The sequence below is a fragment of the Puma concolor genome, chromosome A3 (assembly GCF_028749965.1).
Source record: "Puma concolor isolate L17-30 chromosome A3, mPumCon1.1.hap2, whole genome shotgun sequence".
Lineage (NCBI taxonomy): Eukaryota > Metazoa > Chordata > Mammalia > Carnivora > Felidae > Puma > Puma concolor.
This window is the reverse complement of record NC_141669.1, coordinates 38,427,960-38,455,211: the sequence shown is the minus strand read 5'-3', so window position 1 is coordinate 38,455,211 and position 27,252 is coordinate 38,427,960. Positions and strand designations below refer to the sequence as shown.

General features: G+C 45.5%; 1 protein-coding gene across 2 annotated transcripts; it reads right to left on the bottom strand.

Annotated features, from left to right (window-relative positions):
* Positions 1-1,072: 1,072 nt before the first annotated feature.
* Positions 1,073-6,821, bottom strand: IL36RN (interleukin 36 receptor antagonist). Of its 2 annotated transcripts, none has more exons than XM_086700603.1 (5): positions 6,672-6,821; positions 6,241-6,296; positions 4,818-4,903; positions 3,658-3,785; positions 1,073-3,454 (listed from the first exon to the last, which is right to left on the bottom strand). In XM_086700603.1, the coding sequence occupies exons 2-5, from the start codon at positions 6,267-6,269 to the stop codon at positions 3,230-3,232; spliced, it is 468 nt and encodes a 155-aa protein (XP_086556729.1). In that variant the 5' UTR covers positions 6,270-6,296; positions 6,672-6,821; the 3' UTR covers positions 1,073-3,229. The 2 variants fall into 2 exon arrangements, with proteins under 2 accessions (XP_086556729.1, XP_025783137.1); XM_025927352.2 differs by lacking the exon at positions 6,672-6,821 and adding an exon at positions 6,491-6,593.
* Positions 6,822-27,252: the final 20,431 nt, after the last annotated feature.

Sequence of the window (27,252 nt, the reverse complement as noted above, 5' to 3'; positions counted from 1 at the left end):
TTACACCTCTGTAAATACAGGTCAAACAGGGTGCTTATACTGAAATTGAAGAAATCTAAAACCACTGTATCTTTTTCATATAAACAGTCGTGATGCCAGGGTCCCCCATCCCAAACACTTCTAAGGTAGCATTTTACATTCCTTCCTTTTCTGTTGACTCATGTCAGCTCATCCTTGCTAACGCCATTTTGAATTCTATCATCCTACAGATGATGAAGCAATCACTGCAGGCTGGAGAAAGCTTCCAGAGTGAGGCAGAATTTCGGCTGCTTCTTGAAGGGTGGGCCCATTTAGATGGGTGGAGAAGAGAGAAGAAATATTCCAGGGTGGAGGAATAGTTTCCACTGTCTGTATTCACGGGTTTCCAATTATTTGTCAAACATTATTTGAGGTGCTTGGAAACAAACGGATACAGCCTTGACCTTGAGGTCACTTCAGGGGCCACAGACGGCAAATCAATTCTTACAACGAGGGGAAGTTAACATAGCAATGTAGCACAGTCAGAGCAGATGACCAGACGCCTCAATTCAGCAAAGGCTTCTCGGAGGAGGAGACAAGGTGAGAGTATGGCTGGGTCTGTGAGCAAAGACAGAGTGTGAACTAGGTCTGCAGAAGCAAGCCTGGTGCCCAGAGCCCGTGTTCTCGGCCCTCCTGAGAGGCCTCTGGAGGCACTTGTGCTGTCTGCTACCCGAGACCTTCAGCTACATCGGGGTCTCAGCCGCTCCACGGAGACAGAGGCTTCCGGCCTGGCCACCTCCTTACTAGTGCCTCAGCAGAATCTGAACCTGCCAGGCTGGTCTGACTGGTGAGGTGCAGGCAGAATCCCTGGGACTCAGATTTGAGCCTCTCCTCTGGCTTCTGTTTTCATCTCCCAGAGTTTAGGTAGGGACGCTGGAGTCACAGTCCCTGGCATGTAGAACTAGAGGTGTGAAGGTAATCAAGGAGGAGCTAAACCTTGCAGGAACAGAGACTATTCAGCATATTTAGCATGATCAGTTTTTACGTAGAATGTTGGGGGAAATTAAAGGGCCGATGTTGATTTTGAGAAGGAAAATGAAAATACTGGAGAAAATTACAATCATAATAAAAGAAATGTGTTTATTTCTCTTTCCTGTGTATTAGTTATCTATTGCTGTGTAACTAGTGACCCTGAAACTTAGCAACTGAAAGCAACAAACACGTATTTTCTCGCACAGTTTCTGGGGGTTTGGGAATCGAGACCAGCTTAGCCAGGTGGTTCTGCTTCAGAGTCTCTCCTGAGGTGGCAGTCAAGCTGTCCCCAGGGTCACCTCATCTGAAGGCCTGACTGGGGCTGGGGGAGCTGCTTCCAAATGCACTCATGTGGCAGTTGGTAAGAGGCTTCATTTTTCAACACATGGGTTTCTCTACAGAGCTGCTTATGCCATGGCAGCTAACTTCCCCCCAGAGCAAGTGAACAAAGAAACAGAGAGAGAAAACAAGATAAAACCTACAGTCTTTTATAACCAAATCTCAGAAATGGCATAGTATTATTCCTGCCATGTTCTGTTGGTCACAGAGACAACGTGGGTACAATGTGGGAGGGGACACACACACTGTGAGATGGGGTCATCGGCAGCTGTGTTAATTCATAGGGCTGCCACAACCAATCCCCACAAAGTTGGTGGTTTAAAGCAACAAAAATTTGTTCTCTCACAGTTCAGGAGACTAGAGAGCCATACTCCTTCTGAAGGGTTTGGAAAGAATTCTTCTTTGCCTCTTCCTCACTTCTGGTGATTGCCTCAGTCATGGCATTTCTTGCCTTACTGCTGTATGAGGGCAATCTCAGCCTCCATCTTCACATGGCCTTCTTCCTGGGTCTCCTCTGGGTCTCTGTTTGTCCTTTCCTCTTCTTGCAAGGATACCAGCCGTGTTGGATTTAGAGCGTGCCGCCCCCCTCCCCCAATACAACATGACCTCTTGACTAATTGCATCTGCAAAGAACCCAACTCCAAATAAGGTCATGGTCTAAGGTTCCCAGAGGACATGAATCTGGGGGGAACACTATTCAACCAGCACAGGTCCCTTTGGAGGCTGAAACCCACACCTTGAAATCTCAGGGAGTTGTGACCACTCCAGGTCCAGGATGGTTCTTTCTGTAAATTCCTTCTCCGGGAGATTCCAACCACACTAACTAACCCATCATATGCTTTTTCTTGGCAGCTCTGTTGAGGTCTGTTTTCTCATTCTCACTACTGCTGCTCAGAGCAGCAGATCTTAATTCAACATGAATTTTACTCAAGGAAGTGGATGCGGAGGACCATCAGAAATACTGTCTGCTCTGTTTTCCTCAAGGTTAACTTACTTATTACACAAGGAATCCATCTTCATTGTAGAACAATTAGAAAATGCAAATAAATAAAAGAACAAAAAGAAAAACCACCTGTGATACCACCACTCCGACGTTGCTCAAATCGAAGGAAACTCTTACAGACTTTTTTCTATGCAGAAATATATGGATAGGCATTTTTTTTAATTAAAATGAAATTATAGGATATGCGACTTTGTAATTTGCTCTCCTTACTTAATACGTCGTGAGGATCTTTCCATGTGAGTGGACACCAGCACCTTGGATTTTAATGGTGTCTCGGGTCTCAGAATGTATGACATGCCTGCCTGGCCATTCTTCAGTCTTCTGAGCTGGAGCCACTTCCTCACACACCACCACCCTCTCCTGCCACGGCTAGAGCACAAGGATAGGATGGAAAAAATAGCATACAATGGCAGCTGAGTTAAAGGGAAGAGGGAAGGGGCTGGGCCTTGTGCCCCTAACTCTATGACCTCCCTCTCCTGCACAGTGGTGCACGAAAGGACCTCATGTGGTCAGCTAGTGGCCCTAACAGGCTCAACTGGGATGGGCTGCCCTGTGGGCTCAGGGGTACTGGCTGAGTTACCATAAAGCATGAAGGATTTCTACCACTCCCTGCACCCTGACCCATAAGGAACCTTTTTATGTGACTCCCAGTTCATCTCATATGGTTTTTGCAAGGTGCCACGAGAGCAGCAGCACCCAACAGGGAAAGAAACTGTGGCCTAAGCCCCGAATCGCAAAAGAATTCACCCAAACTGGGAACCAAAAGGGAGAGTGGCCAAAGGCGCAGCCAGAGGTGGGGTCCCTGAGAGCAGAGGGGGTGGCTGCCATCAGTGTCCTCTTCCACCTTCACCCCTGCCTGAGCTGGCTCTGCCCAGGGCGTTCTGGGGGCACATTGCCCTAGTCACACTGCTGGAAGTAGAAGTCCGTGATGGGGCTGTCCCAGCTGGCATCCTCTGAGAGTTGGGTGAGTCTGAGAGGCTGGTCTGCTTCCGGCACAGTGCAGAGGAACCAGCCTGGGTAGGCAGCTGACTCGAAGCTGGAGGTGAGCCCTGTGTCTCGCCGGTAGAAAGTGAAGCTCTTGGATTCCTTGGCACCGAGGTAGAGCTCCATGATATTTACTGGCTGTGAGCAGAAGGGCATGGCAGGTGAGGGGAAAGGAGTGGGGGAGGCAGGAGAGCTGGGCCGGGAGCACGGAGAGGCAGGGCTGCAATCAACAGAACCCCCACAAGGGAGAGGAGCTTGGGCCCCAGGACACCCAGCTCAGTGGCTTCAGCATCTGCTGGCTTTGTGAGATCAGATAGCAAGGATGTCCCAACAGGACTCACCTCTAGTTTCAGAGTCGGTTCCTGCCCCGTCCCACATGACAGGCACTGGCTCCCTCCCTGGACACCCAGGATGACTGGAGAGAGCTTGGCATCCAGAGACCGATTGGGGACAACACTGATCTCCTCGCCTAGAGAAAGGAAGTCAGATGTAGAGGCCTTGACTGCCCTTCCCTCTCTCTCCCTGCATCATGGACTTTGGAGAGCAGGACCTGTGTGAGACCTCCTGTCCCCAGACTGAGAAGGGAAGCCTGTTAGCAGCTGTCACCTAGGGAAGGGTGGTCTCCCGTCAGTTGGCCCAGTGACATCAAGGGACATAAGCACATTGTACCACCTCCCACCCCATGCCCACCCCCTGGTCCAGGCTCAAATTTTCAAGTCTTCTCTAGTCCCCAGGAAGATTTGACCACTTCCTTTAATGCCGCTTGACCCTCTGGCCTCTTTTCGGAAACTCGATTGGATAAGCCTCTCATCAGGGTTATTTGGATATGTTCTACCACCTGTGAGATTCCTGAGACCAGAAGAGGGTATCATTCTTCTCTGTACCATCCCCCACCACTCATACAAACACATGCACACATGCACTCACATATACACACATGCAAGCATGCACACGTGCACGCACACGCACACAGCCTATACAAGTGTCCCAAGTGGCCAGGTATGTGCTGTTCTAGAGAGAAGACCTGCCACAGTGTACGGGGCAGAAGGAGTAAGCCCACCAGCCACCTGGGTCCCACCACTCTGAGTGACCAGGAATCCCCAGAGAGCAGAGGGGACCCAGGGTAAAGGGCAGAAAACCACTCCCACATGGGAATAAAGGCCTAGAGAGCCTGTTTTAGATCTCTCCTCAGCACTGGATCCCAGGAAAAGAAATGTTTGGTCTAAGTCCACCTCTGAGGGAAGGACAAAGCATTCATCTTGGAAATATTCCCCATCTGTGCATAGAGGCCTCAGGTGGCGTTGGGGCATGTGTCCTCACTTTGCTGGAAGATACTGTAGTTTATTTGTCCTTGTTCAGGGTCTGCTTTTATGATGCCCCACCCACTGTGTCAGGCCTGGGCTCTGTAGGTCTGTGCCAGTTTGCATGCCTGTTCTAAGCCCTCTTCAGGCCCCGTCCCCTCAGAGTGTCTAGGGAAGTGGTGTCGTGTTTTGCCACCAACCTTGGATGATGTTCCCTGCATGCAGCCTTCCAGCTAGAAGCTGGTTATCATGCAGATAAAGCACCTTCAATTCTGCATCCTTCATCCTGAAACATCAGGACAGGATGACACTTAGTTAGGGGAGGAGTGGGTGCTCCGGCTTGCTGGGCTCTACAGAGTCCCACTGTCTCCCTCTCCTCTGCCAGGAGCAACAGTCCAACCTTCTTCCCAGCCCTGCTGGGCTCATACCCTACCAATGGGACAACAACTGGACTCCAACAACAATGGGACTGCACCTGAGTCTTGGATTTGCTCCTCCACCCCATTCAATCTTTGCTACACCAACCAATCTCCTCCATGGGTGATGTTGGAAAAGAAACTGGACTGTGAGTCAGAGTCCTGGGTGCTTGTCTGGCTCGCCACCATTATTTCCAGATCACAACAGACAAGTCACTTGACCACTCTGGGCCTGAGGCTCCCCACTGCTAAATTAAGACAATGGGTTAGATAACGCCCAGGCCTTTCCCAGATGAAAATCTGATTCTTCAGTCATTATTGAAGACGTCAAGGCACATTTACTTCCACTTATTAATTGTGGGATATCTTTAAATTTGAAATGAAAGAATTTCATTTTTGAAATGAAAGAATTTATTTTTCATCTCTGATCTCAGTTGATTTTCCAACATCCTATGAGGTGAAAAGATACATCCCAAAGTGAGTTTCTTCAGATATTATATGGAAACAAGCACGCTGCGTGCAAACTGGTTCAATGGTAGCTAAACATAAACAAATCTGTACTTCAGAGTTGCTAACATGCGGAATTACACCATGGTTCTCTTATGCGGAGACGTAGAAAGCAATATTTCCCACATTTCTTGATCACCACTGTATCAAGCAGCTCATAGGATTGGGGTTCCACTGAACACACCTTGCGAAAAGCTATAGTAGACTCTCGGTTCAGAGAGAGCAGGGACCATTTTTGCTCATTAGTGCAAAGTCCAGAACACGGCGGACTGCCTGGCTCAGTACATGCCAGGAGACAGACAGACTGACTAGTTTTGCCCCAAAGGGCAGCAAGGATGTAGCAGAGCCGAGCCGCTGGATGGACATTAATATTCACCCCAGTGGGTGGTAACAGCTCCAAGCTGGGTCTCCCGACTTCCATCCTCATTATGGATACATGAAGCTGCAGCTCGACACAGGGTGATTCACTTGCTTCCCTTCTCATCAGGGAACCGCCATGAGGTGGCCAGCCTCAGCCTGATGAAGGCTGGAAAAACTTTCCTTAGGACAGTGAGGGGCTGTTCATAACTGCCCAGCTGCCCACCCACCTGCGCTCTGAGCAGCCACAGCCCCTCCCTAAGCAGAAAGGACGGACAACAGGTCTACCTGGAGCTTAACTTCTCCCCAGAGGACACAGCCCATCAGAGGCTCAGATACTCACCGAAAGCACAGCGCCCCACTCAGGACCATCTTGAGTTTCACAGTGTGTAGACTCTCCTGTTTTGAAATAACACAAAATCTTAGGTGGAAATAGAGGTTGAGCTGGCAGGGGCCTGGGTAGCAAGCAGCGTTCTGACCCCACCCCCTCAGCATGGGAACATCCCCCCCCAGAGCAGGGGATTCCAGGTCTGGGGTCAGGAGAGAGCCTTGGCCCTGCTGGGGAGAATGAAGCCCAGCTCCCCAAAGGACACCTCAGAATGCTCCTTTCTCCCGGCAGAGCCCGCGGTATCTTCCTACTCCTCCGAGGTGCCACAGCCCTTTTAATAATGCGCTAGGGAGGAGCCCCTGAAACTGCCACAAGCTGAGGAGGAGCGGGGTTTCCCAGGTATTTCACACCACCCGAAGCCTCCAGAAACACCTGCTGTTCCTTACCTCTCCCAGGGAAGGAAGGTTCTGGAGATAATCTTCTTTTAGCAATTCTGAGGAACTTCCCTGAAGCTTTCCAGCGCTTCCCAGCACTCAGCTCCTGGACTTCAAGTGCTTCCAGACCCAAAGACTGCAGTGCAGATAGCCCCCCAGGCAAGCAGATTTTAGAACAAACCCCCCTTCCTCCCCCTTCCTTCCTTCCTTCCTTCCTTCCTTCCTTCCTTCCTTCCTTCCTTCCTTCCCTCCTCCCTTCCTGACTTTGCCAAGCCTATGGAAAATGCTGGAGGTGGGGTTTTCCTGTGTAGGCAATGTTTAGTCTACATGTTCACTGTAGAAAAACCTGAAAATCCAGATCAGGAAAAAAAAAAAAGTGAATACTTGTGTTCTGTGAGTGTGCCACCAGAAAGCCAATGAAAACAGTTTTCCTCTGCATACATACACACGTAACTGTCAACAGTGTTTCACAGAAACCTACACTAGATTTGCAATTTGCTTTTTTCTATGAAAAAATAGCAAATAGCAGAATATCTTTCCATACCAAATATGAATGATGCAACATTGAATAGCTGAATACATTTCATTATATAGATGCAGCATCATTTATTTATAGCAATGAATTATTATTAGTTTATTATTATTTGCTTGAAAATCATGTGACAAATTTTTTGCATCAACATCTTCGCTCATGCGTTTGATTATTTCCTCAGAAAGTAAAATCTAGCTCATGCCATCTGTGACTGACCTTTCTCCAGTACCTGACTGGCAAAATAAAATGTGATTGGATAACAATTCATGCAGTTTCAACACCTCCATACATTCTCTGTGATGGATCTGAATTAAAGGTAGAGGGCAGTGCATAATAACAATTTAATTATATCTTGAGTGCCATTGATAGCAATTTATTGTTCAGGTATCAATGTTAAAGAAATTGCGTTCCAGCTTATAGACTAAAAAACCCTTACAGCATTCAGGAATAAATAAAATATCAAGTTATTCTAATGTGAAAAACACCTGCCAAAACATTTTAAAATCATTAAATGGACCAAATGGAAATGACACTGAAATAATTGCAAAAAAGAACAAAACCAAAAGGAAACTCCAGAAGGTGTTGTCCTATCAGCAAAATGGGTTTAAGCAGACAGGCTTTCATTTGTAAAGTGATTATAGAGAAGTACATATTGTTTCACCCAAAAAAGTAAAACACCAACCTCCCTGGGCTCTGATCCTCTAACCCCAGTGAATTGCACCCACGTGCCCACAGGACACGTGTGTGGGGCTTCAAAAGCTCTGTCCTCATTCTGACTAACATGAAATGATGCCAATGCATGGCTGTCCCCCTCCAGATGGGGCGACTTGCTGAGGGTGCAGGGGGATGTTTCTGCCAGCTGTGTTTGCTCCGCAATGTGTTTCATGGTGATGGGTACAGGACAAATGGATGGAGAGGTGAATGAAGGAGCTAAGATGGTGAAAATATAAATAAGTAAGTAAATAAATAAATAAATAAATAAATAAATAAATAAATAAATGAATGAAACAAAACAAAACGAGCCCTCATTAAGGAAGTTAAGTTCTTGGGGCACCTGAATGGCTCAGTCGGTTAAATGTCTGACTTCGGCTCAGGTCACGATCTCTCGATTTGTGAGTTCCAGCTCCGTGGCAGGCTCTGTGCTGACAGCTCGGAGTCTGGAGCCTGCTTCAAATTCTGTGTCTCCCTCTGTCTCTTCCCCTCCCCTGCCCATACTCTGTCTGTCTCTATCTCTCAAAAATGAATAAACGCTAAAAAAATTTAGAAAAAAAAAGTTAAGTTCTTCAATCTTGAAAAAAGACAAAATGGTGACCACATGTGCTTTCAATGTTGCATTGGAACATCATGGAACAGGCTCCACCAGTGGTTACTCAATTCTCTAGGAAACGGATGCCTTGGCTTGACTTAGGATGGTGGAGTAGATACCAGATTCTGCAAAATTAGATGTGAACTAAGAAGAGAGAGATAAATTGCAAATCATTTCTGCCTAATAAAAAATATAGCATCCAAAGGGTGCAGTTTTATTGCCTTGCAATTCATTAAGCAGGGTTTTGTTTTTGTTTTTCTTAATCTAAGTCAGCTAACCCATTCCACCACTTCTTTCCTGACTGATCGTATCTTTTGAATCAGTTTCATCGTCCTGCTGGTTCCTTCATTTATTAACAATGGTAAATCTTTGGCACATGCCCACTTTGTGTTTGTATGAGAGTTATATTTTGGACTTGTTGAAAACTAAACTGGTAATACTTAAGACAATGTTATTTCGCCCCAAGTCACACATCACGTATGGTGGTTTTAAAATCTGTCCACAAATTCTTTAATACTCTACCATTTAAGAGGTGGAGCTTAATTTTCCTTCAAGTGTGGGCTGGACTTAGTCACTTGCTTCCAAAGAATCTACTACCTGGTAGAAGTGACTTGTCACATCTGAGGCTAGATCACAAAAGGTGTTGTAGCTTCTTCCTGATCTTTCTTGGCTCTCACCCCTGGGGGGAGCCAGCTGCCAGGTGAGGAGGACACTCCAGCAGCCTGTGGAGAGGCCCACGAGGTGGAGAACTGAGGCCTCCTGACAACAGCTATGTGTGAGCAATCTTAGAAACAGGCCCCACATCTTCATTCCAGCCTTCGGATGAGGCAGCCCTGATGACATCTTGACTGCAGCTTCATGAGGAGCCCTGAGCCAGACCCAGATAATGCCACTCTTCTGATTCCAGATTCTGAGAACCTCTGTGGAATAATGCTTGCTGTTTGAAGCCGCGGCTAAGGCTTGGAATGCTTTGTTACACAGCAATAGGTAACGAATACACTTTGCCATCACTATGGGGCATTTCTGCTCCTGTTCTCTTTTCATTCTCCTCAGTCTTCAGTGGGTGTCTTCCCTTCTTAGGAAACATCTCAAGTCTTCATGGACTTTATATGGCCATGGAGGTTGCCCCAGAAGCTGTCCCAGTCTGCAGAGGGGTAATGCTTCCCCATGGTGATTCTCACCACCTTTGTGAGATTGGCAGTGCCCCGGAGTGGGGTATGGTTCCCGCTCTTGCTGTGGAGATGAGGAATCAAACAGCACAAGGGACACACCTGTATCAGCGTGTAAGCACACATTCACAAGCAGTTTATTATAGTAAAACAGTAATTTTTTATTAGGAAGATACATTTCACAATAATTTAAAATGACCAGTATCCATTTGGTGTTCACTATGTCCCTAGAATTATGTGTAGTGGGTTTTTTTTTCTATTTCATGAGAACTTTCCCATTTTATGCTCATAACTGCCCTGTGTTGTAAATGCTATTATTATCTCTGTTTCATGGATGTGGAAACCAAGTACAGAAAGGTTAATTATGTTGCCTGATACGAAACCAATCATTAGTATTGGTCAGAACCAAATCCAGGAAAGCTAAATCTAAAGCTGTTGACCACAGGATACAACACGGCAGTCAGAGGGAGCCTTCCTCAGTCGGCCTCAGATCATGTAGCTCTTCTGGTCCCTGAGTCTCTGAGAGTAAGAGGCAAGTCTCTGCCATGCTCCCGGGCCCCACAAAACCAGGCTGTCATTAACTCTTGACCATGTTCTTTGATCACACCATGCAGTAACTCAAGCCCATGGACCTCATGCTCTTTCTTGAACAAGCCCGGCACAGTCCTGCCTCAGGGCCTTTCCACCGGCTATTGTCTCTGCCTGGGAACTTCAAGATATGAGCGTGGCTCACTCCCTTACATCCTTAAAGCCTTTGCTAAAATATCACCTTCTCCGTGAGACCAATACTCATCATCCTATTCTTTCCTTTCCTGCTATCACACTCCCCTTACCATGCTCTATTTCTTCCCAGCGCTCATCATCTGTTAATACATTGTATAATTCAGCTGTGTGTTATGGGTATTATTCATCAGCTCCCCCACCGAACCCTGCTGGAAGATAAGCTCATACAAGGGAGCTGTTTCCTGTCTATTCTGTTCATTAGTGTATTCCAAGCACTTTATGGGCCTGGTATACAGTATGCCTTAAAAAAAAATTTCTTTTTTAACATTTACTCATTTTTGAGAGACAGAGGGAGACAGAGCATGAACAGGGGAGAGGCAGACAGAGAGGGAGACACAGAATCCGAAGCAGGCTCCAGGCTCTGAGCTGTCAGCACAGAGCCTGACACAGGGCTTGAACCCACGAACTGTGAGATCACGACCTGAGCTGAAGTCAGACGCATAACCAACTGAGTCACCCAGGTGCCCCACACAGTATGCCTTTAATAAATAATATGGCACTAACACTGAACAAGTTGTATGCTGTTTCACATTGAAAAGGCCAGACAATTGTCTCACGTTTTGCTCGCAATTATGATCTTTTTATTTCTCAGAGAACTTTGATGCTTCTGGGTCCTCATTCTCTTAATACAGCAGTTAAGACCATGGTAGACATACTTGGGCCAGTGGGCTAACATGGGCCCTCTGTTTGTTTTCTAAACAAAGCTTTATTGGAACACAGCCACGCTCATTTGTTTACAGTCTGTGGGTCCTTCTACACCACAATGGCAGAGTTGAGTATCTGTGACAGAAACTGCATAGGGTGCAAAACGTAAGATATTTACTGTGTGGCCCTTGATAGGAAAATGTTTGCCAAACTCTGGTCAAGACCATCTTGATTCCAGTCCTAAATCTGTCACTTATTAGCATATGTCTTTGGCCAAATTGTTTAATCTTTCTGGGATTTGGAGTTCTCATCTGCAAAATGGGGATAAAAAATAGTACTGGCTCAGGGGTGGTTGTTAAGATTAAAGGAGTTAATGTTTGTGCAGTGTTTAGAGCAGTGCCCGGCACAGACAGGTGCTTAAATGTCAGCTGTATCATCCTCCTCCTCATCAGCCACGTGGCCTGGGGAAATTTGCCTCATCTCTCTGATTCCATGATTCATCTCACCTCATTTGCATTTTTTTGTAAAGAAAAGAGGAACAAACCACCTCACCGGGTTGTCATGAGGATGGATGAAACAGAGGCTGTGAAGAGCAAGGTCAGCACTTAGCACAAACCCAGAGACACCTCCTTCCTACCCACCCACCCACCCCTGTTTCCCACCTCTCCGGCACCCCTCCCCAGGTATGTAAAGAAAACCCTGAGAACGTGGCAGAGGCCATGTTTACATTGACCTAAATGTGAGGCTAGTTCAAGACTAAACACTTCCTTGCCCGTGTGCAAATGCATCTTACTTGACCCAGAGAGGGAGAAGGCCCCATCTGAGCACATGCAAATCCCTTACAGGAAAGGTTAACATTTGCTGCACATTCACTGGGTCAAGCATTATCTCAAAAGCAATATGGGCATTGTGCCATCGGGCCTGTGAAGTGAGTGCAATTTTTATTCCCATTGAACCGTTAAGACAAAGTCAGGCATGGAGAGATTAAGTAACTAAAGCCAAGGTCACAAACTAGTAAGAGATGGACCTGGTATTAGTACTCTGGCAATTCAATTTCATACTAACTCATCCCCACTCCCCACTGTGAACGAATAAACCATGTAATGCTTATAGATTCAAGCAATCAAGGAATGGAGGGCAGAGCTGGAGGCCAGAGGGGCTCCCTTCCAGGAGTCTTTTGCAGAAAGGACTAAGGGGCTTCTTGAGAAGAACAGAGGCTTCAAAAAAGTCAGAAGAAACCAATAGAGTTGGTCCAGAGACAAAGGGCTCCCACCAAGACAGAGTGTGGTACACATCAGGACAGAGGGAATTCTTCATTTCCTAGAGTGACTTTTCGTGGCTTAGAACAACCATGAAGGCCCTACCTGGCATAGGGGAGATGATGGTGATACATAGACACACAGCCTCCAGGGAGCTGTGAACAGAAGGTTACCTCCTACCACAGCCCAGGACCCCTACCCCAACTACAGCCACATCCTGTGGTCGCTGTGGGGAGCAACAGAAGGGAAGGTGCTACTTGGCTCACAGCATATTTGAGTTAACACTGGAAACCCTGTGAAATCACAGGGAAGTTTGTGGGTCACGTCACTGCAGCCAGAACGTGCTGAGTCAGAACGTGTTGCTTTGTTGTTTTTGCTTAGTCCCCTGGCATCTTCCAGGGTGGAGGGTCTAGGGAAGGGCCAGTTCTACAAGCTGGAACCGGGGAGTGTGTAGACAACGATGGGGTGAGACTCGTGTGTGTCACACCTACGGGCAGTTTCTCCTGACTGAGTCACCAAGGACAGAAGAGCCATTGGCAACCTCCTCACCTCAGATCATGGTGAGACCCTCCAAAGCAGGTCCAGGTGCTTTGTTCATCTGTACTTCTGAGGCCTCCAAGAGTCTGAGGACTCACCTCCCACAGATTGTGTGGTTTGGCCATTGCTGGACCTCTGTCCACAGAACAGCTAGGACGTGAACCAGATTCTGTAGCTGAAAATTGGAAATAAGCCGATTGTGGAAAGGAAAAGCCAACAGGTCAGGAAGAGTACCGGTCTGGCCCCATCTTTGCTTTCTGGGCCATAGCCTCCTCCTGCCCAGCCAAAGCACAGGCTCTGGGTCCAAGGCTATGACCCCACAGAGAGGCCACTCTTGGCCAGGCTGGATTGGACAGTCTTTCCTCCACGGGGTTTGTTTTTTTGTTTTTTGTCTCCTTCCACAGAGGACCTGGACCAGTGAGCATCCATAGCAGAATTAGACAAGGCCAGGCCAACTGCCTTGGGGCTCCCCCAGAGGAGGCCTCAAGCCTTCCTTGGCTCTGACTGTGACACTTAGCACTGATGGAGTAGAATCATCTCCTTTCACAAACGCCTCAAGAACCAGGGACTACTTCTTTTTATCTACATGCTGCTGTGGCCGAGGTCAAAGAGGTTGTTGCCTGTTTTCTCCTCTTAGATTTTGATGGTCTCCTGTCTCACATTATACACTGTATGTTAGCTAACTTGACAATAAATTATTTTTTAAAAAAGCAGAACTCTGGGGCGCCTGGGTGGCTCAGTTGGTTAAGCGGCCGACTTCGGCTCAGGTCGTGATCTCGCGGTCCGTGAGTTCGAGCCCCGAGTTGGGCACTGTGCTGACAGCTTGGAGCCTGGAGCCTGCTTGTTTCTGTGTCTCCCTCTCTCTCTGCCCCTCCCCCATTCACGCTCTGTCTCTCTCTGCCTTTCAAAAATGAATAAATGTTAAAAAAATTTTTTTAAAAAAAGCAGAACTCTGTGTAGCTGCATATGTAAATAAAAACAAAACGATAGGCAGAAAAAATATATAACAGTTATTATATAAGTGTTTACATATTTGTCTTTTCTAATTTATTATTATTATTATTATCATTATATCTAACTGTGGTAAAATACACTTAACAAATTTATCATCTTGACCATTTTTAAGTTTACAGCCACGTATGGATCTTTTACATCTTTTGTTAAGTCTCTCCTAAGTATTTTATTATAAATGGAATGGCTTTTTTATTTCATTTTCTAACAGCTTGCTGTCACCATATAAAAAAATACAGTGAGTTCAAGGATAATAAAAATAAACGTAGTAATATTTTGCAATCATCATAGTAATGACTGATTCAGGCAAAAATCATCAACAAGAGTTAAAACCTTTAAGCAAATGTTTGATAAGCACAAGATGTACATTGCCTTAAAGAATCTCCTCACAGACTACCTATCAATTACAAAAGGAAAATTGGTGGGGCGCCTGGGTGGCTCAGTCAATTGAACGTCTGACTTCGGCTCGGGTCATGATCCCGCGGTTTGTGAGTTTGAGCCCCATGTCGAGCTATGTGCTGATAGCTCAGAGCCTGGAGCCTGCTTCAGACTCTGTGTCTCCCTCTCTCTCTGTCCCTCCTCAGCTCACACTCTGTGTGTGTCTCTCTCTCAAAAAATAAATATTTTAGGGGCGCCTGGGTGGCTCAGTTGGTTAAGCATCCGACTTCGGCTCAGGTCACGATCTCACGGTCCGTGAGTTCGAGCCCCGCGTCGGGCTCTGTGCTGGCTGCTCAGAGCCTGGAGCCTGTTTCAGATTCTGTGTCTCCCTCTCTCTCTGACCCTCCCCCGTTCATGCTCTGTCTCTCTCTGTCTCAAAAATAAATAAACGTTAAAAAAAATTTAAAAAAATATTTTAAAAAATGAATAAATAATTTTAAAAAATCTTGAAACAAAAGAAAAATTGGGAATTTTGCAGTGGAGAAACCTAGCCAACCTCACCTTAACCAAGTGGCCAAAATTTCATTTACCAGTAAGGGCACAAGCCAACACAAGGCATCTCCTTACAGATGATACACTGAGAAGGACACGTGATCGCTTCTGGAATGTTCCTGCCAACCGTGCATAAGCTGAATCTAATCATGAGGAAACGCCAGACAATCCCAACTTGAGGGACAGTCACAAACTAACAGCCCCTTATTCTTCAACGGTGAATGAACAATGACAACAGGGATGGAGAAAGAGTAGGTTGACTCAGAAAATATCTCAGAAGTACATCCTCTGAAGGGTCCTCTTCTATATGTAGCATGTGTTACCATGTATGTGGAAAAAGTACACATTCAGAGGCCTGTTTGTGTCCTAAATTTCTCTCCAAAGATAGTCTGCAAACTGGAAAAAGTCGATTAAATTATCTCTAGGCAAAAAAGAAAATGAGAAAATGGGCTGGGAGGCAGAACTGATTTTCACTTTGTTCCCTTCATCCTACCTGAATTTTTTAAAAAAATCATTCAAGTGTGTTATTTATTTAAAGTTTGCTTTTTTGCTTAACTTCAAAGGTGGTTCTCAAACATAATATTGCGAAAGAAACCAAGCACAAAAAGAAGGCATGCTGTGTTGTTTCATTTACATAATTCAAAACTGAGGAAAACCAATCCATGGTGTTGGACATCAGGCTAGGGGTTAGCCACACGCTGAGGTAGAAATAGTGGCTGCAAGGAGCAAGGGCTGCTTCTGGCTGCTTATGGGTATAATCGGAAAATTCCGCAAACTATATCCTGATGAGCTGTGCAGTGTCCTCTGTGTATGTTATACTGCAATTTTTTAAAGAAAGTTTGTTATTTGTTTAAGAAGTACCATTAGGGGCTCCTGGGTGGCTCAGTGGATTACTCATCTGGCTCTTGGTTTCTGCTCAGGTCATCATCTCAGTGTTCGTGAGATTGAACCCCGCGTTGGGCTCTGCGCTGACAGCACGGAGCCTGCTTGGAATGTTTTCTCCCCCTCTCTCTCTCTGTCCCTTCCCCCCACTCAAAGTAAATAAATAAACATTAAAAAATGCAATTAACTTTCCTATATTAACACTGTATCCTGCCACCTTACACTTATTAGTTCTGGTAGTTGTTCTGTAGATTTCTCAGGATTTTCCATACAATCATATCGTCTGCAAATAGGGACAGCTTTCCTTATTTTCGGTCTTCATTCCCTGGATATTTTAATTTAATTTATTTTTAATTTAAATGGCTAGGATCTCTGGTAAAATGTTGAATACAACCATCCTTGACTGATTACCGATCTCAGGAAAAAACATCCAGTCTCTCACCATTAAGTGTGAGCTGTAGATTTGTGTGTGTGTGTGTGTGTGTGTGTGTGTGTGTGTGTGTAGATGCCCTTTTAGATACTGAAAAAGTTTTTTCTGTTCCTGGTGGACTGAGAGTGTATATCATGAGTAGGGGTTAACTTTAACCTGTTTTCTCTGTAGCCATTGAAATAATCATATGGCATTTCTCCTTTATTCTGTTAAGATTGTTCTGTTTTACAATTCTTGCCCACTAATTCTGACATCTAGATCATTTCAGGGTTGGTCGTCATTGCCATAATTCTTGACACAGGAGCACACATTCTTTGTTCCTCGTAACTTTGAATTGTTCCCTGGGCATTATAAACGTTATATTGCAGAGGCTCTATATCTGTTACACCCCTTTGAAGAAATTTATATTTCTGCTCTACCATGCAGTAACTTCATTAGACTCAAAATACAAACCCTGTCCCTCAAGGGGCAGGAAATATGTCAGATCAGTTCCTTTACCTTTAGCTGGGCTTCTAGGCATAGCTCGAGGGTCAGCCAGGGATTTGGGCACTTTTTACACTGAATTTTGAGCTCTCCCTCACTGCCTCTCTCCTTTTTTTTTTTTTAAGTGTTTATTTATTTTTGAGAGAGAGAGAGAGCACAAGCAGAGAAGGGGGCAGAGGAGGGGCAGAGAGAAAAAGGGGGACGCAATCTGAAGCAGGCTCCAGATTCTGAGCTGTCAGCACAGAGCCCAACACGAGGCTCAAACCCACAAAACATGAGATCATGACCTGAGCCGAAGTCGGATGCTTAACCTACTGAGCCACCCAGATGCCCCTGCCTCTCTCCTTCTAAGATTACCCCCTTACTTTCCAGTGCTGTGGTTGTCCCAGATCTGTCCCCTGGTTCTTCAAGGAGGACTTTAGGGTTTAGCTTTAGTTGTCTTATGCTGTGCGGCTTAAGCCTGCCATCAGAATAAAAATTGGACATATTTTTCCAAGTAGCTACTCCCCTGTGGAATGTGCTTGCATGTGTTTGCTTATGCTTGGTCACCAATGCATTCTGGGTCCCTCCCCATTTCCCACCAGCTCTTGTAGTTGGTTTTGTGAAAGTCTTGGTCCAATCAGAGCCTACTCAGTGACACTGAAAGAAACTCATGCCTTTTAGTTCTAAGGATGTCTCCTGTAATTAGCACATTGCAGTATTTCTTTTTCTAGTCTGTTAACCTTCTTTTAACTGGAAAGTTAAGTTAATTTAAATTGACTAATTACTGAAATATGTCAATTTATTTCTACCATCCTTTTGTTTTCTTTCTTTCTTTCTCTTTCTTTCTTTCTTTCTTTATTTCTCTCTCTCTTTCTCTTGTTTCTTTTTCTCCTACATTTAGTGCCTTCATCTGGATGAGTGAGGTTTTGTTTGTTTCTCCTTTGTTCATCCTTCCCTCAATTTTGGAAGTTACATACTCTATGTTAATTTGATAGTTACTCCAGCTATTTTAAAAATCTTTCCTGACCCAACTAAATACAAAGCTAATCAGTGTTTTTAGCTGGAGAAATGTGCCATAGTGAGGATGCCCACAGGGTGAGGGTGGTGACCACGTTTGGGGTTATCTGATTTTTCCTTCTTTCGTGTTCACTGAGTTTTGTAATGAGTGCACAGTGGGACTCTGTCATTCAGCTTGTAATGGTTAAGGGTCAAGAAAGAGCAGAACTCAAAGTTGGTGCCTGCCTCATCCTACAAAGCACACACTGACTACCTCCTTGGACACCAAGATGCCTGGAGTGAGTTTGGCATCCAAAGTCCAATCTTCACTAGTTGATATCCAACTCAGAAACAAGAGGCCAGATGCAGAAATCTGAGACCACCCTTCCCTTTCTCTGTCCTCAGCCTTTAGACCCATGATTACTTGCCTTCAGTCCGGTGATAAAGGAAGTAGATCCCACGAGGACGTGCTTTGTCTGGTCTGCAATGGGAAGTTTCGCACTGAGTCAGTCTCCTTGCTGAGTTCATCACCTGAAACACAGGCGTAGATGGAGATTGAGCAGTTGAGAGGAAGGGATGGGCTCTCTCAGCCTGTCTCTGAATCCATCTGAAGCTCAATCTCTTGTCCTCATTTCTGTCTCTCTGCCTCCCTTTCCTATCACTGATCCTTGAAGTCATGAAGCTTATCTCTTCTCCCTGCATTCTGGGGTCATGACTTCCTAAAATAACCAATCCCATGGTCTCTCATCTGAGACTTAGTCTTCACTATCCTGTATATTTCCCAACATTAGTCAGCCTCCTCAGCTTGTAGCCAGACTGGACTGAGACTCAAGGATGTCACCCACTACCATATATCTCACTCTGTATGAACTATCACAGTGATGCAACCAGAGGTCACAGCTCGGTTAAATATTTCCCATCAGGAAACTACCTTTCTTTTCTATAGGAATTGGACCTTCTAGAGAAGAAACATGGAGCAGAGATTTCCTGAAAACAAATGGGCACGTCCAGAACCATTTGACTTCCCAGTAAGAAAGCTCCTCTATTTGCAAAGAAACAGAAGTACGACAGGACAGGATTTGGTACACAATGACCATATTTTGGTTTTGGTTTTGAGTTTTTTGCAAGTGTCCATATTTACTTTATGCACACATCATATCGTCACCTCTTGAGTCTCTGTTCAAGCAAGAGTCTAGCCAGGCCACCCCTATCAGGTCTCAAGACCATCCAACTGAGGACATTCCCTCAGGGGACACTCAGGTCTTGGCGGAGCTGGGCTTTTTGTTTTAATAATAAATAAAAACTCAACTCTAACAATATATATATCCTAACTGGGGAGAGATTAAATTTTCTAACAATGGAACTCAAAATTCCCAAATGGAAAATATTCAGAGTGATCCAGCTACATCCCACCCCCGGGTCTGGCCTCAAAGAAGGCCATTCCTGGGCAGCTAGCCTTCTGGTCCCTTAGCTCTGGGCCCCTTCCCTCTCAACTGTTGCTTGTCCCAGATGGGAAAAGGGCAGAGTTTGGTTTTTGGTCAGAGGCCAAGAGTGACTGAAGTAAAGAAAATGAAGGACTGATATTAACTTGCTCTGCACAGAGGACCAGCAAAGGTGGCTCAGACGTAAATAGCATTTGGGTTAAAACTACATCATTAGCTGAATAGATAAAAAAGATGTGACACACACACACACACACACACACACACACACACACGCGCGCGCGCGCGCACACACTCTGGAGTATTACTCGGCAATCAAAAAGAATGAAATCTTGCCATTTGCAACAATGTGGATGGAACTAGAGTGTATTATGCTAAGCGTAGTAAGTCAGTCATAGAAAGATAAATATCACATGATTTCACTCATATGTGGAATTTAAGAAACAAAACAGATGAACATAGGGGAAAGGAAGGAAAACAAGATAAAAAAGAGAGGGAGGCAAACTATAAGAGACTCTTAAATACAGAGAACAAACTGAGGGTTGTTGGAAGGGAGGGGAGGGGGGATGGGCTAAATGGGCGATGGGCATTAAGGAGGGCACTGTAGGGATGAACACTGGATGTTATATGTAAGTGATGAATCATTGGGTTCTACTCGTGAAACTATTATTACACTACATGTTAACTAACTTGGATTTAAATAAAATTTTAAAAAATACTATGCCATTAGCCAATTTAGTTCTCACATCTTTCACTCTCTTGGGCAGATCCCTGAGCCCAGCCAGCAATGAGAAGCCCTCTGGAGCTGGAATTGTGGATCTGGTCTGGATACTTTGTTCTCTAAAGCCTCCTCTCCACCATCTTATAGCAAGAAGGGAAAAAAGAAAAGCATCTTTCCTGTTTGGAAGTGCAAAGCTCAGATCGCAAGCTGTTTCCTGGCCCAAGTTATCAATACAATCTGTCCTCTGGGGATATCTCAGCCCCACTTAGGGCTTTGTAGTGGAGGGGAAGAAGGTGCCCATCAAGCTATCATTTAACCTCAGAAGGAACAATACTACTGAACTTCAAATGTCAGCTTCAAAGGCTCACTGAAACTCCTGTTATTCATTCCCTCAAGGAGGGAAATGCCCAAGGAAATTCTCTCATTGCAGAACTACCCTAATTATGATGCATACACTAAATTAGACTAAGAAACACAAAATTATCCATGCAAATTTAATAGTACCAAACATGCACTCCTTTAATTGAGCTGAGTCAATTGAAGAGTCAAATCAGCACATAAAATTTAGTATTCGATTTTGATGAGAATTTGCCTCTAAATCATATCTGGCAGTTACTAAGCCCAATTGCCTAAAGGGCACTTGAGTGTGTTTAAAACTAGACAAAATATGGGGCGCCTGGGTGGCGCAGTCGGTTGAGCGTCCGACTTCAGCCAGGTCACGATCTCGCGGTCCGTGAGTTCGAGCCCCGCGTCAGGCTCTGGGCTGATGGCTCAGAGCCTGGGGCCTGTTTCTGATTCTGTGTCTCCCTCTCTCTCTGCCCCTCCCCCGTTCATGCTCTGTCTCTCTCTGTCCCAAAAATAAATAAACGTTGAAAAAAAAAATAAAATAAAACTAGACAAAATAAAAAGACAACAAAAAGGATGCAGAAGAATCCCATTATTCATATAATGATTCGAAGAATGTACAAAAACAGAAATTATGGACCAGCTGGGTCTTCTATAGGAGCCAAGCCTTCCAAAAGAGCATATGGTTGCACTCTCTGGTCTATTGAGAGAACCCACAAGCAAGTCTCAAAGGAATTCAGAAACAGCAAAGCATTCTTGATGCTGGAACATCCATGGAAGTTCATGGCAGAAAGAACCGGGACATGGCGATACACAGCTTCTATCTGCGGTCGCAGATGCATGCAGACACCCGTGCGCACCATGGAGAGGGACAGAGAGGGATGCCACTTGTTTCTCAAGCACTGACAAACACACCTAAGGGTCAGAAGAAGGAATCTAGAGCCAGGGCTCCTCCCACTCTATAGATTCAGGTTTAGTTTAGCAATTATTATGCTACAGTTACCGTGATTCGATTACACTCTCCAGACTGGAGAAACTCAGGGAAGAGCAAATTGCCTACAGGTAGAATGCAGGCAGGGCAGTGCAGCCCTAGATTTCGTCTTGCCCAGACAGGGCCTCCTCTGATCGGCTGAATCACCAAGGCTGGTCTCCAATAGTATCCACCTTACTCTAAACCAGGAGAGGGACATCTCTGGGTTCCTTTCTTTGAGAAAGCAGGATGAGGCACTCTGGACAGGATCAAGTACTTACTCATTCATTGGCTCAAGGGCCTCTGAAGGCCCGAGAATGACCTGTCCAGGTGCCCTGAGCTATTTGGGCACCCACAGAAGGGTCAGGGGATGGAAGTTCTAGTTCATCATTGACTTTGTCACCAAGAAAGACAAGGATTGAGGCAGAAACTCCAACATCCAGGTGAAAATGAATGTGAAAAATGAGCTTGATGTGCTCAAGTGTATTCATCAGAGGTTTGGTTTTCCTCTCTGGAGAAAAGAGGAAAGATGCCATTTTTGTGATTTAGATAAACCCTCCTGGATTTCCTATATTTATCTCCTTAAAAGGTAATCAGTTCCCATTCCCAGTGAAAAAAGACATTTCCAGATGAGTAAAACAAGGGCACAGCATCATACTATTTTAATTCAATTTAATTTGTATCATTGTAATATACACATTATTTTTAAAAGGCAGATAGAGGGGTGCCTGGTGGCTCAGTCAGTTAAACATGCGACTCTTGATTTTGGCTCAGGTCATGATACACAGTCACGGGATTGAGCCCCACTTTGGGAGCAGAACCGGCTTAGGATTCTCTGTCTCCCTCGCTCTCTGCCCCTCTGTGCCCCTCAAAATAAATAAATAAACATTTCAAAAAGGCTAGATAGAATTTTTTAAATGCATAACTATAAACAACAGAATCTTGCCCCACACCATCTTCCTTTTCTTAGCCCAATCTTCAGATCTTTTCAGGAAAGGTATTCTCTATGCCTTCGCAGGAATCCCCATGCCCCTCTCCAGGGCTAAGCCCCCATCCTATGACTCCTGGGTCTTTCTTCTCCTTGGTTTGTTTGCTTTTCAACCCATTTATAAGTGGCCATCTAATCATCTAGGTATAAACATCAAAATATTCCTTTTTTTTGTTTTCCTTTAGAGCAGTCACTTCTTTAGATTTTGCAGTATTCACTCCACTTTCCCACCTGATTATCAGGCCCCCTAACAATACCCAGTCAAGGTGTCCTAACTTTCTTGTCATTTTTCTCAGAATGGTAGGGGAAGAGGAGATGATGTTTTGGTTTTGGAACCCTTTTACCAGGCTTAGGGCCAAAATGCTGCAAGCAAAGAGCAAAAATAGGAAAGGCACAGCCCCCTCTGTGGGGCACTGGCTTCGGATCTGCAGGGAAGGTGTTCCCACACTCTTGGGTGTAGTCTGGTTTCATCAGATTTTAGTAGGTGGGGTGTGTGTGGCTGTCGGGGAGGATATGACTATTGGTGTCACCCTGCCTCTACCCACTGTTAAGCACTGTCCGAAGGACTTAAGTAACTCCCAGGCTCAAACTCTTTTTGGGATTCAGCATCTCATCACTTGACCCATTGCTCCCTTAGAGAAAAATCTCATGGTTCCAAGCCTTCTGCCAACCCCATCTTCTTTACATGAGTCTTGAGGACGTCTGGGATTATCTTCCACCCTCCTATATATCCCAAAGTTCTGAGCTGGGGTGGGAGTTTCCACCAACTGCTTCTGAAGAATATCACCCCACAGTCCCTTCAAGCTCTGCTGGCATAGGGAATGCTAGAAGAGTCTTCCGTCTTCACAAATGTCTAGAAAAGCCCACACTTTCCAGGCACTGGGAACTGAAAAGAGATTACTGGGAAAAGCTAGAGTCTCAGTCTTGGAGAAAGTGCCTCTATCTTCTGGATTCCTAACAGAGGGATTTTCAATCTGTTTTTAAGGACCAGGATGCTCACAGGGGTGACCTTCCCTGGACTCTGAGAAGCTGGGGACCTGTCAGGTGGAGGGGCTCCTCACCAGAATTCCTTCATTCAGCCTGAGGAAGTATTCTCCCTGACACCAGGGAGCTTCCATGTTCAGATAGAACAGGGTCCAGGCACCTGACTCAGGACAGTTCCACAAAATGTTTCTGTCATTTCACATCTATAAGGATGCTTTCTTCAATTCAGTTGGTTCCCAGTGGAAAGTAGGCAAATAGCAAGTGAGCCACACTATCCCTTTTTCTAATAAGTAGGGTGACCACATAACTTATCATAAAATATGGCACTTTTGAAAGGGAAAGGCAGTGGTACTGGCAATTACACCAGGACAGTAGGTGTGCACTAGGACGTATGGTCTTGCCTCCACTTGGGTAGAGACAGGGAGGGAGGGAGGGAGAGCAGACAACAGGTGTGTGATGGCAGGAGACATCAGGAGTGAGGAAGAACTGTTCTCCCTCTTTGGTGGATTACGTCAGAGGAGAAAGAGAGGTTAAAGAAGGCAACAGAAGCAGTCTTCACAAAGCTGAAGGACTCTGTGGACATGGGAGCTCCTTTTTCCATGACATTCTATGATGTAGGAACAGGAAGGTAGGTTTTATTCTAAGTGAGGCCAATCTCACGAAGGAGGGCAGGCTGCCTGGGAAGGAAGGCAGGTCCTCAATCATTCATTCACTAATTAATGTATTAGCAATGTATTTATTCAACATATATTTATTAAACACAAACAAGTGTGCTAGGGACTGGGGATATAGTGGTAAACTAGACAAACGTTACTTCCCTGCAATCAAGGACTGTAATGTACATAAGGAGGAAGTAGAGATAAAGAAAGATAAAGAAATTGTGTGAAGGATAAACAGTCAAAAACGAGAGATAGAAAATTCAGGAGGTAGAAGAAGGGGCTTACTTCAGACATGGTGGTCAAGGAAGGCTTCTCTGAGAAGGTGACATATAAAGAAGTGACTTGAAGGAGCCAGAAAGGCAGAGAATCAGAGTAAAACGATACAGGTATAGGGATGTGCACGAGCACATCATATGCAAAGGTCCTGAGGCTGTAAAGAATTTGGCAGGTTCAAGGAACTGAAAGATTGGCATGACTGAGAATAGAGATGGAAAGAGAATTACCTGGAAGAGGGGTTGGACACGGGGGTCAGGCCATCCAGGCAACCCTGAAAATACGGTAGGGAATTTGCATTTCCTTATAAGTGCAAATGGAAGCATTGAAGGGGTAAACATTGAAACTACATAGCTTAGATTTCCATTTATGGAGATAACCCTGTCCAGCTTGTGGAGACCAGACTGAATGGGCAGAGGGAGGAGCAGGCGGAACTCACGAGTCAGGAGTCTGATTTATAGCACCAGTGAGCTATCACTGCTACTTGGTATGGAGTGGTGAGTGGCAGAGAAGTTGAAGAGAGACAGGTGTACTGGAGATGTCTTTTGAAGGTAGCCTTCTTTGGAGACAGACTTCATGAATTAGAGGTAGGGTTCCAAGGAAAGGAGGAATCAAGGACGGCTCCTAGGTTTCTGTCTTGAGTAACTGAGAAGGAGAAGATGGGTGTGGGAATAGGCATGTCTGAGTCCTTCAAAATTCCTATGGTGTAATCCTAATGACCAGTGTGATCAGATTAAGAGGTGGGGCCTTTGGGAGGTGATTAGATCATGAGGGCAGCGCCCTCATGAATGAGACCAATAGCCATTTAAGAGAGGCCTAGGAGACCTTCCTCTCCCCTTCTACCATGTGAGGACACAATGAGAAGTCTGCAACCTGCCAAGGGCCCTCACCTGACTGTGCTGGCACCCTCATATCAGACTTCCAGCCTCCAGAGCTGCGAGACATCATGTTTGTTAAGCCTCCTAGTGTATGGAATTTTGTTACAGTAGCCCAAATAGACTAAAACCTCCCTGGAACTAAGAGAGCCAGTAAAATATCTGAGAATACCTCTTGGCTCCTTCTATGGTTCCTCCTCCTCCTCCTCCTCCCCCTCCTCTTCCTCCTCCTCCTCCTCCTCCCCCTCCTCCTCCTTCTTCTTCTCCCCCTCCCCCTCCTCCTCCTCCTCCTCCTCCTTCACCACCACCACTTCCTCACCTCCTCTTTCAGAGAGAAGAGTGTAGGCGGGCTGGCCATCTACCCCCTGCTCATGTCCAGTGCTCTTGGGATTTCTGAGAAGCTAATATTTATAAGCACAGCCTAGGGTTACATTGTTTTTGTTTCATCACTATCTACTATTCTTTCTACACATTCAGCTACCTACAGAACTCACATTCCTCGCATTACCCTTCTCAGAAAACTTGCTTACTATATGTCCATTTGATTGCTGCCACAAGTCTCTCATAGTCATCCCTGGGGTCATCTGGTACTGCGCCCTGACCTTGTCAGAGAAAAAAACCAAAACACTGGATTCCCCTGGTGTCCTTTTCCTGTGCCCCCAAATGGTTTATGAGTGCATGAATGTACATTGGTGAGGGTTTGGACAAAATCCAAGAAGAAGATGCCAGTGGGCATTGGCTGGAGTCTCTCTGGGAAGCTCTGGGCTGTGCTTTGTTTCTATATCCACCCTCTCCTGAGAGGATATCCTGACATCATTACAGTCCCCCAAGGTCAGACTGGCACAAGAGGAGGAAAAGTTGAGACAGGGAGGCTCCTAGTCAGCCTTTCTGTGCTGTCCTTCCCCACCTTCTCTGAGGAGCTTTGATGTTCCTCGTGCCCTTATTGCAGTTAGGGCTGTTTCTGCCTTGATCGAGCAAACTCCACTCTGACACACTTGAGTATCAATGGAAGACGTTAGTACATGCAGTGAGAATTCATTTGTTTCAACAACTGCCATGTAGGAGGCAAGATCTGGCACCCAAGGAGTATAGGGTTCTCAAAGATACAATCTCTGCCTTCTAATGTACCTAGAATTTGGCTGAAAAGAGAGAAAAGAGGCCAAGACAAGGAAAAAAACTCCAGCATGAGTCTAACAAAAGAAATGTCTCAGGATAAGGTAAAGTGCTATAGACCTCAGAAAAGAGATGTTGTATTTCGTTGGAAGAATGAGGAGTGGCTTCTGAACACTTTAGACAGACGTAGGATGTTAGGAAGACATAAGGGGCGGATAAGATACACAGAGATGACAGTGTTTAAGATGTTTGCAAAAGCACGCGCAGAGGCATGGAGGGAAGAAATCCAATGCGTTGGGAGTAACTGGTAGACGAAAGAAGCTCACCTTGACCGAATCTGCCTTACCCTGGGTTTACACCAGAAAGCAGCACCTGAGACAAGGGCTTGCATTCCGATAATGAGAAGTGACCCCAGGGAACAGGATTGGGGCCTGAAGAAACTGAAGCAGGGAAATGAGGCAAGCCAATGCAAGGCTATGTTCTTGAGCTCAGCACTGCCATGGGTGACAATGACTCAATCCTACTGGGACCCTCCGAGGTACTGTGCAGGTAGAATGCATCTCAGAATTGTACACTTGAATGGTCACAGCGAGTAGCATGTTCCCATCTACTCCCACAACCTCCCCACGACGGTCAAGGGTTCCTCGTGGGGCTGCTCCCTCTTACTTCTGAGCGTGTACATGTGTGAGTGCCAAGTGGGTTCCTACAAGTCTTTCCCCATGGTGTCCTAGGAGCCTCCGAGCAGAGAGAGACAGATGCTTGGTGTAGCTGAGATAACATGCTGTCAGGTTATTTATACCTTCTCCGAGCTGGTTGCACAGCATTGACTGGAGTAAGAGGCATGCCACCAGGATGTAAGAGGGGATTCAAGGATTAGCTCAGAACCATGGGCAGTTTGTTTTTTGGTTTTTGTTTGTTTGTTTGTTTGTTTGTCTTTGAGAGAAAGACAGAGAGCAAGCAGGGGAGACGCAGAGGGAGAGGGAGACAGAATCCCAAGCAGGCTCTGCACTGCTAGAGCATAGCCCGACACGGGGCTCGAACTCGTGAACCGTAAGATCATGACCAAAACCAAGAGTCAGACACTTAACTGAGCCACCCAGGCACCCTTGTTAAGTGATTCTTTGAAATACTGGTTGATTTAAATTCACTACGGTAAATAATTAATCTTAATCAAAGTATGTATTACATGTCAAATTATTAACTAATGACATTATGAATCTGTTATGATGATCAAGACATTTAAATTTTTTATTTCACCTTTATCTGTTTTCTTTTTAA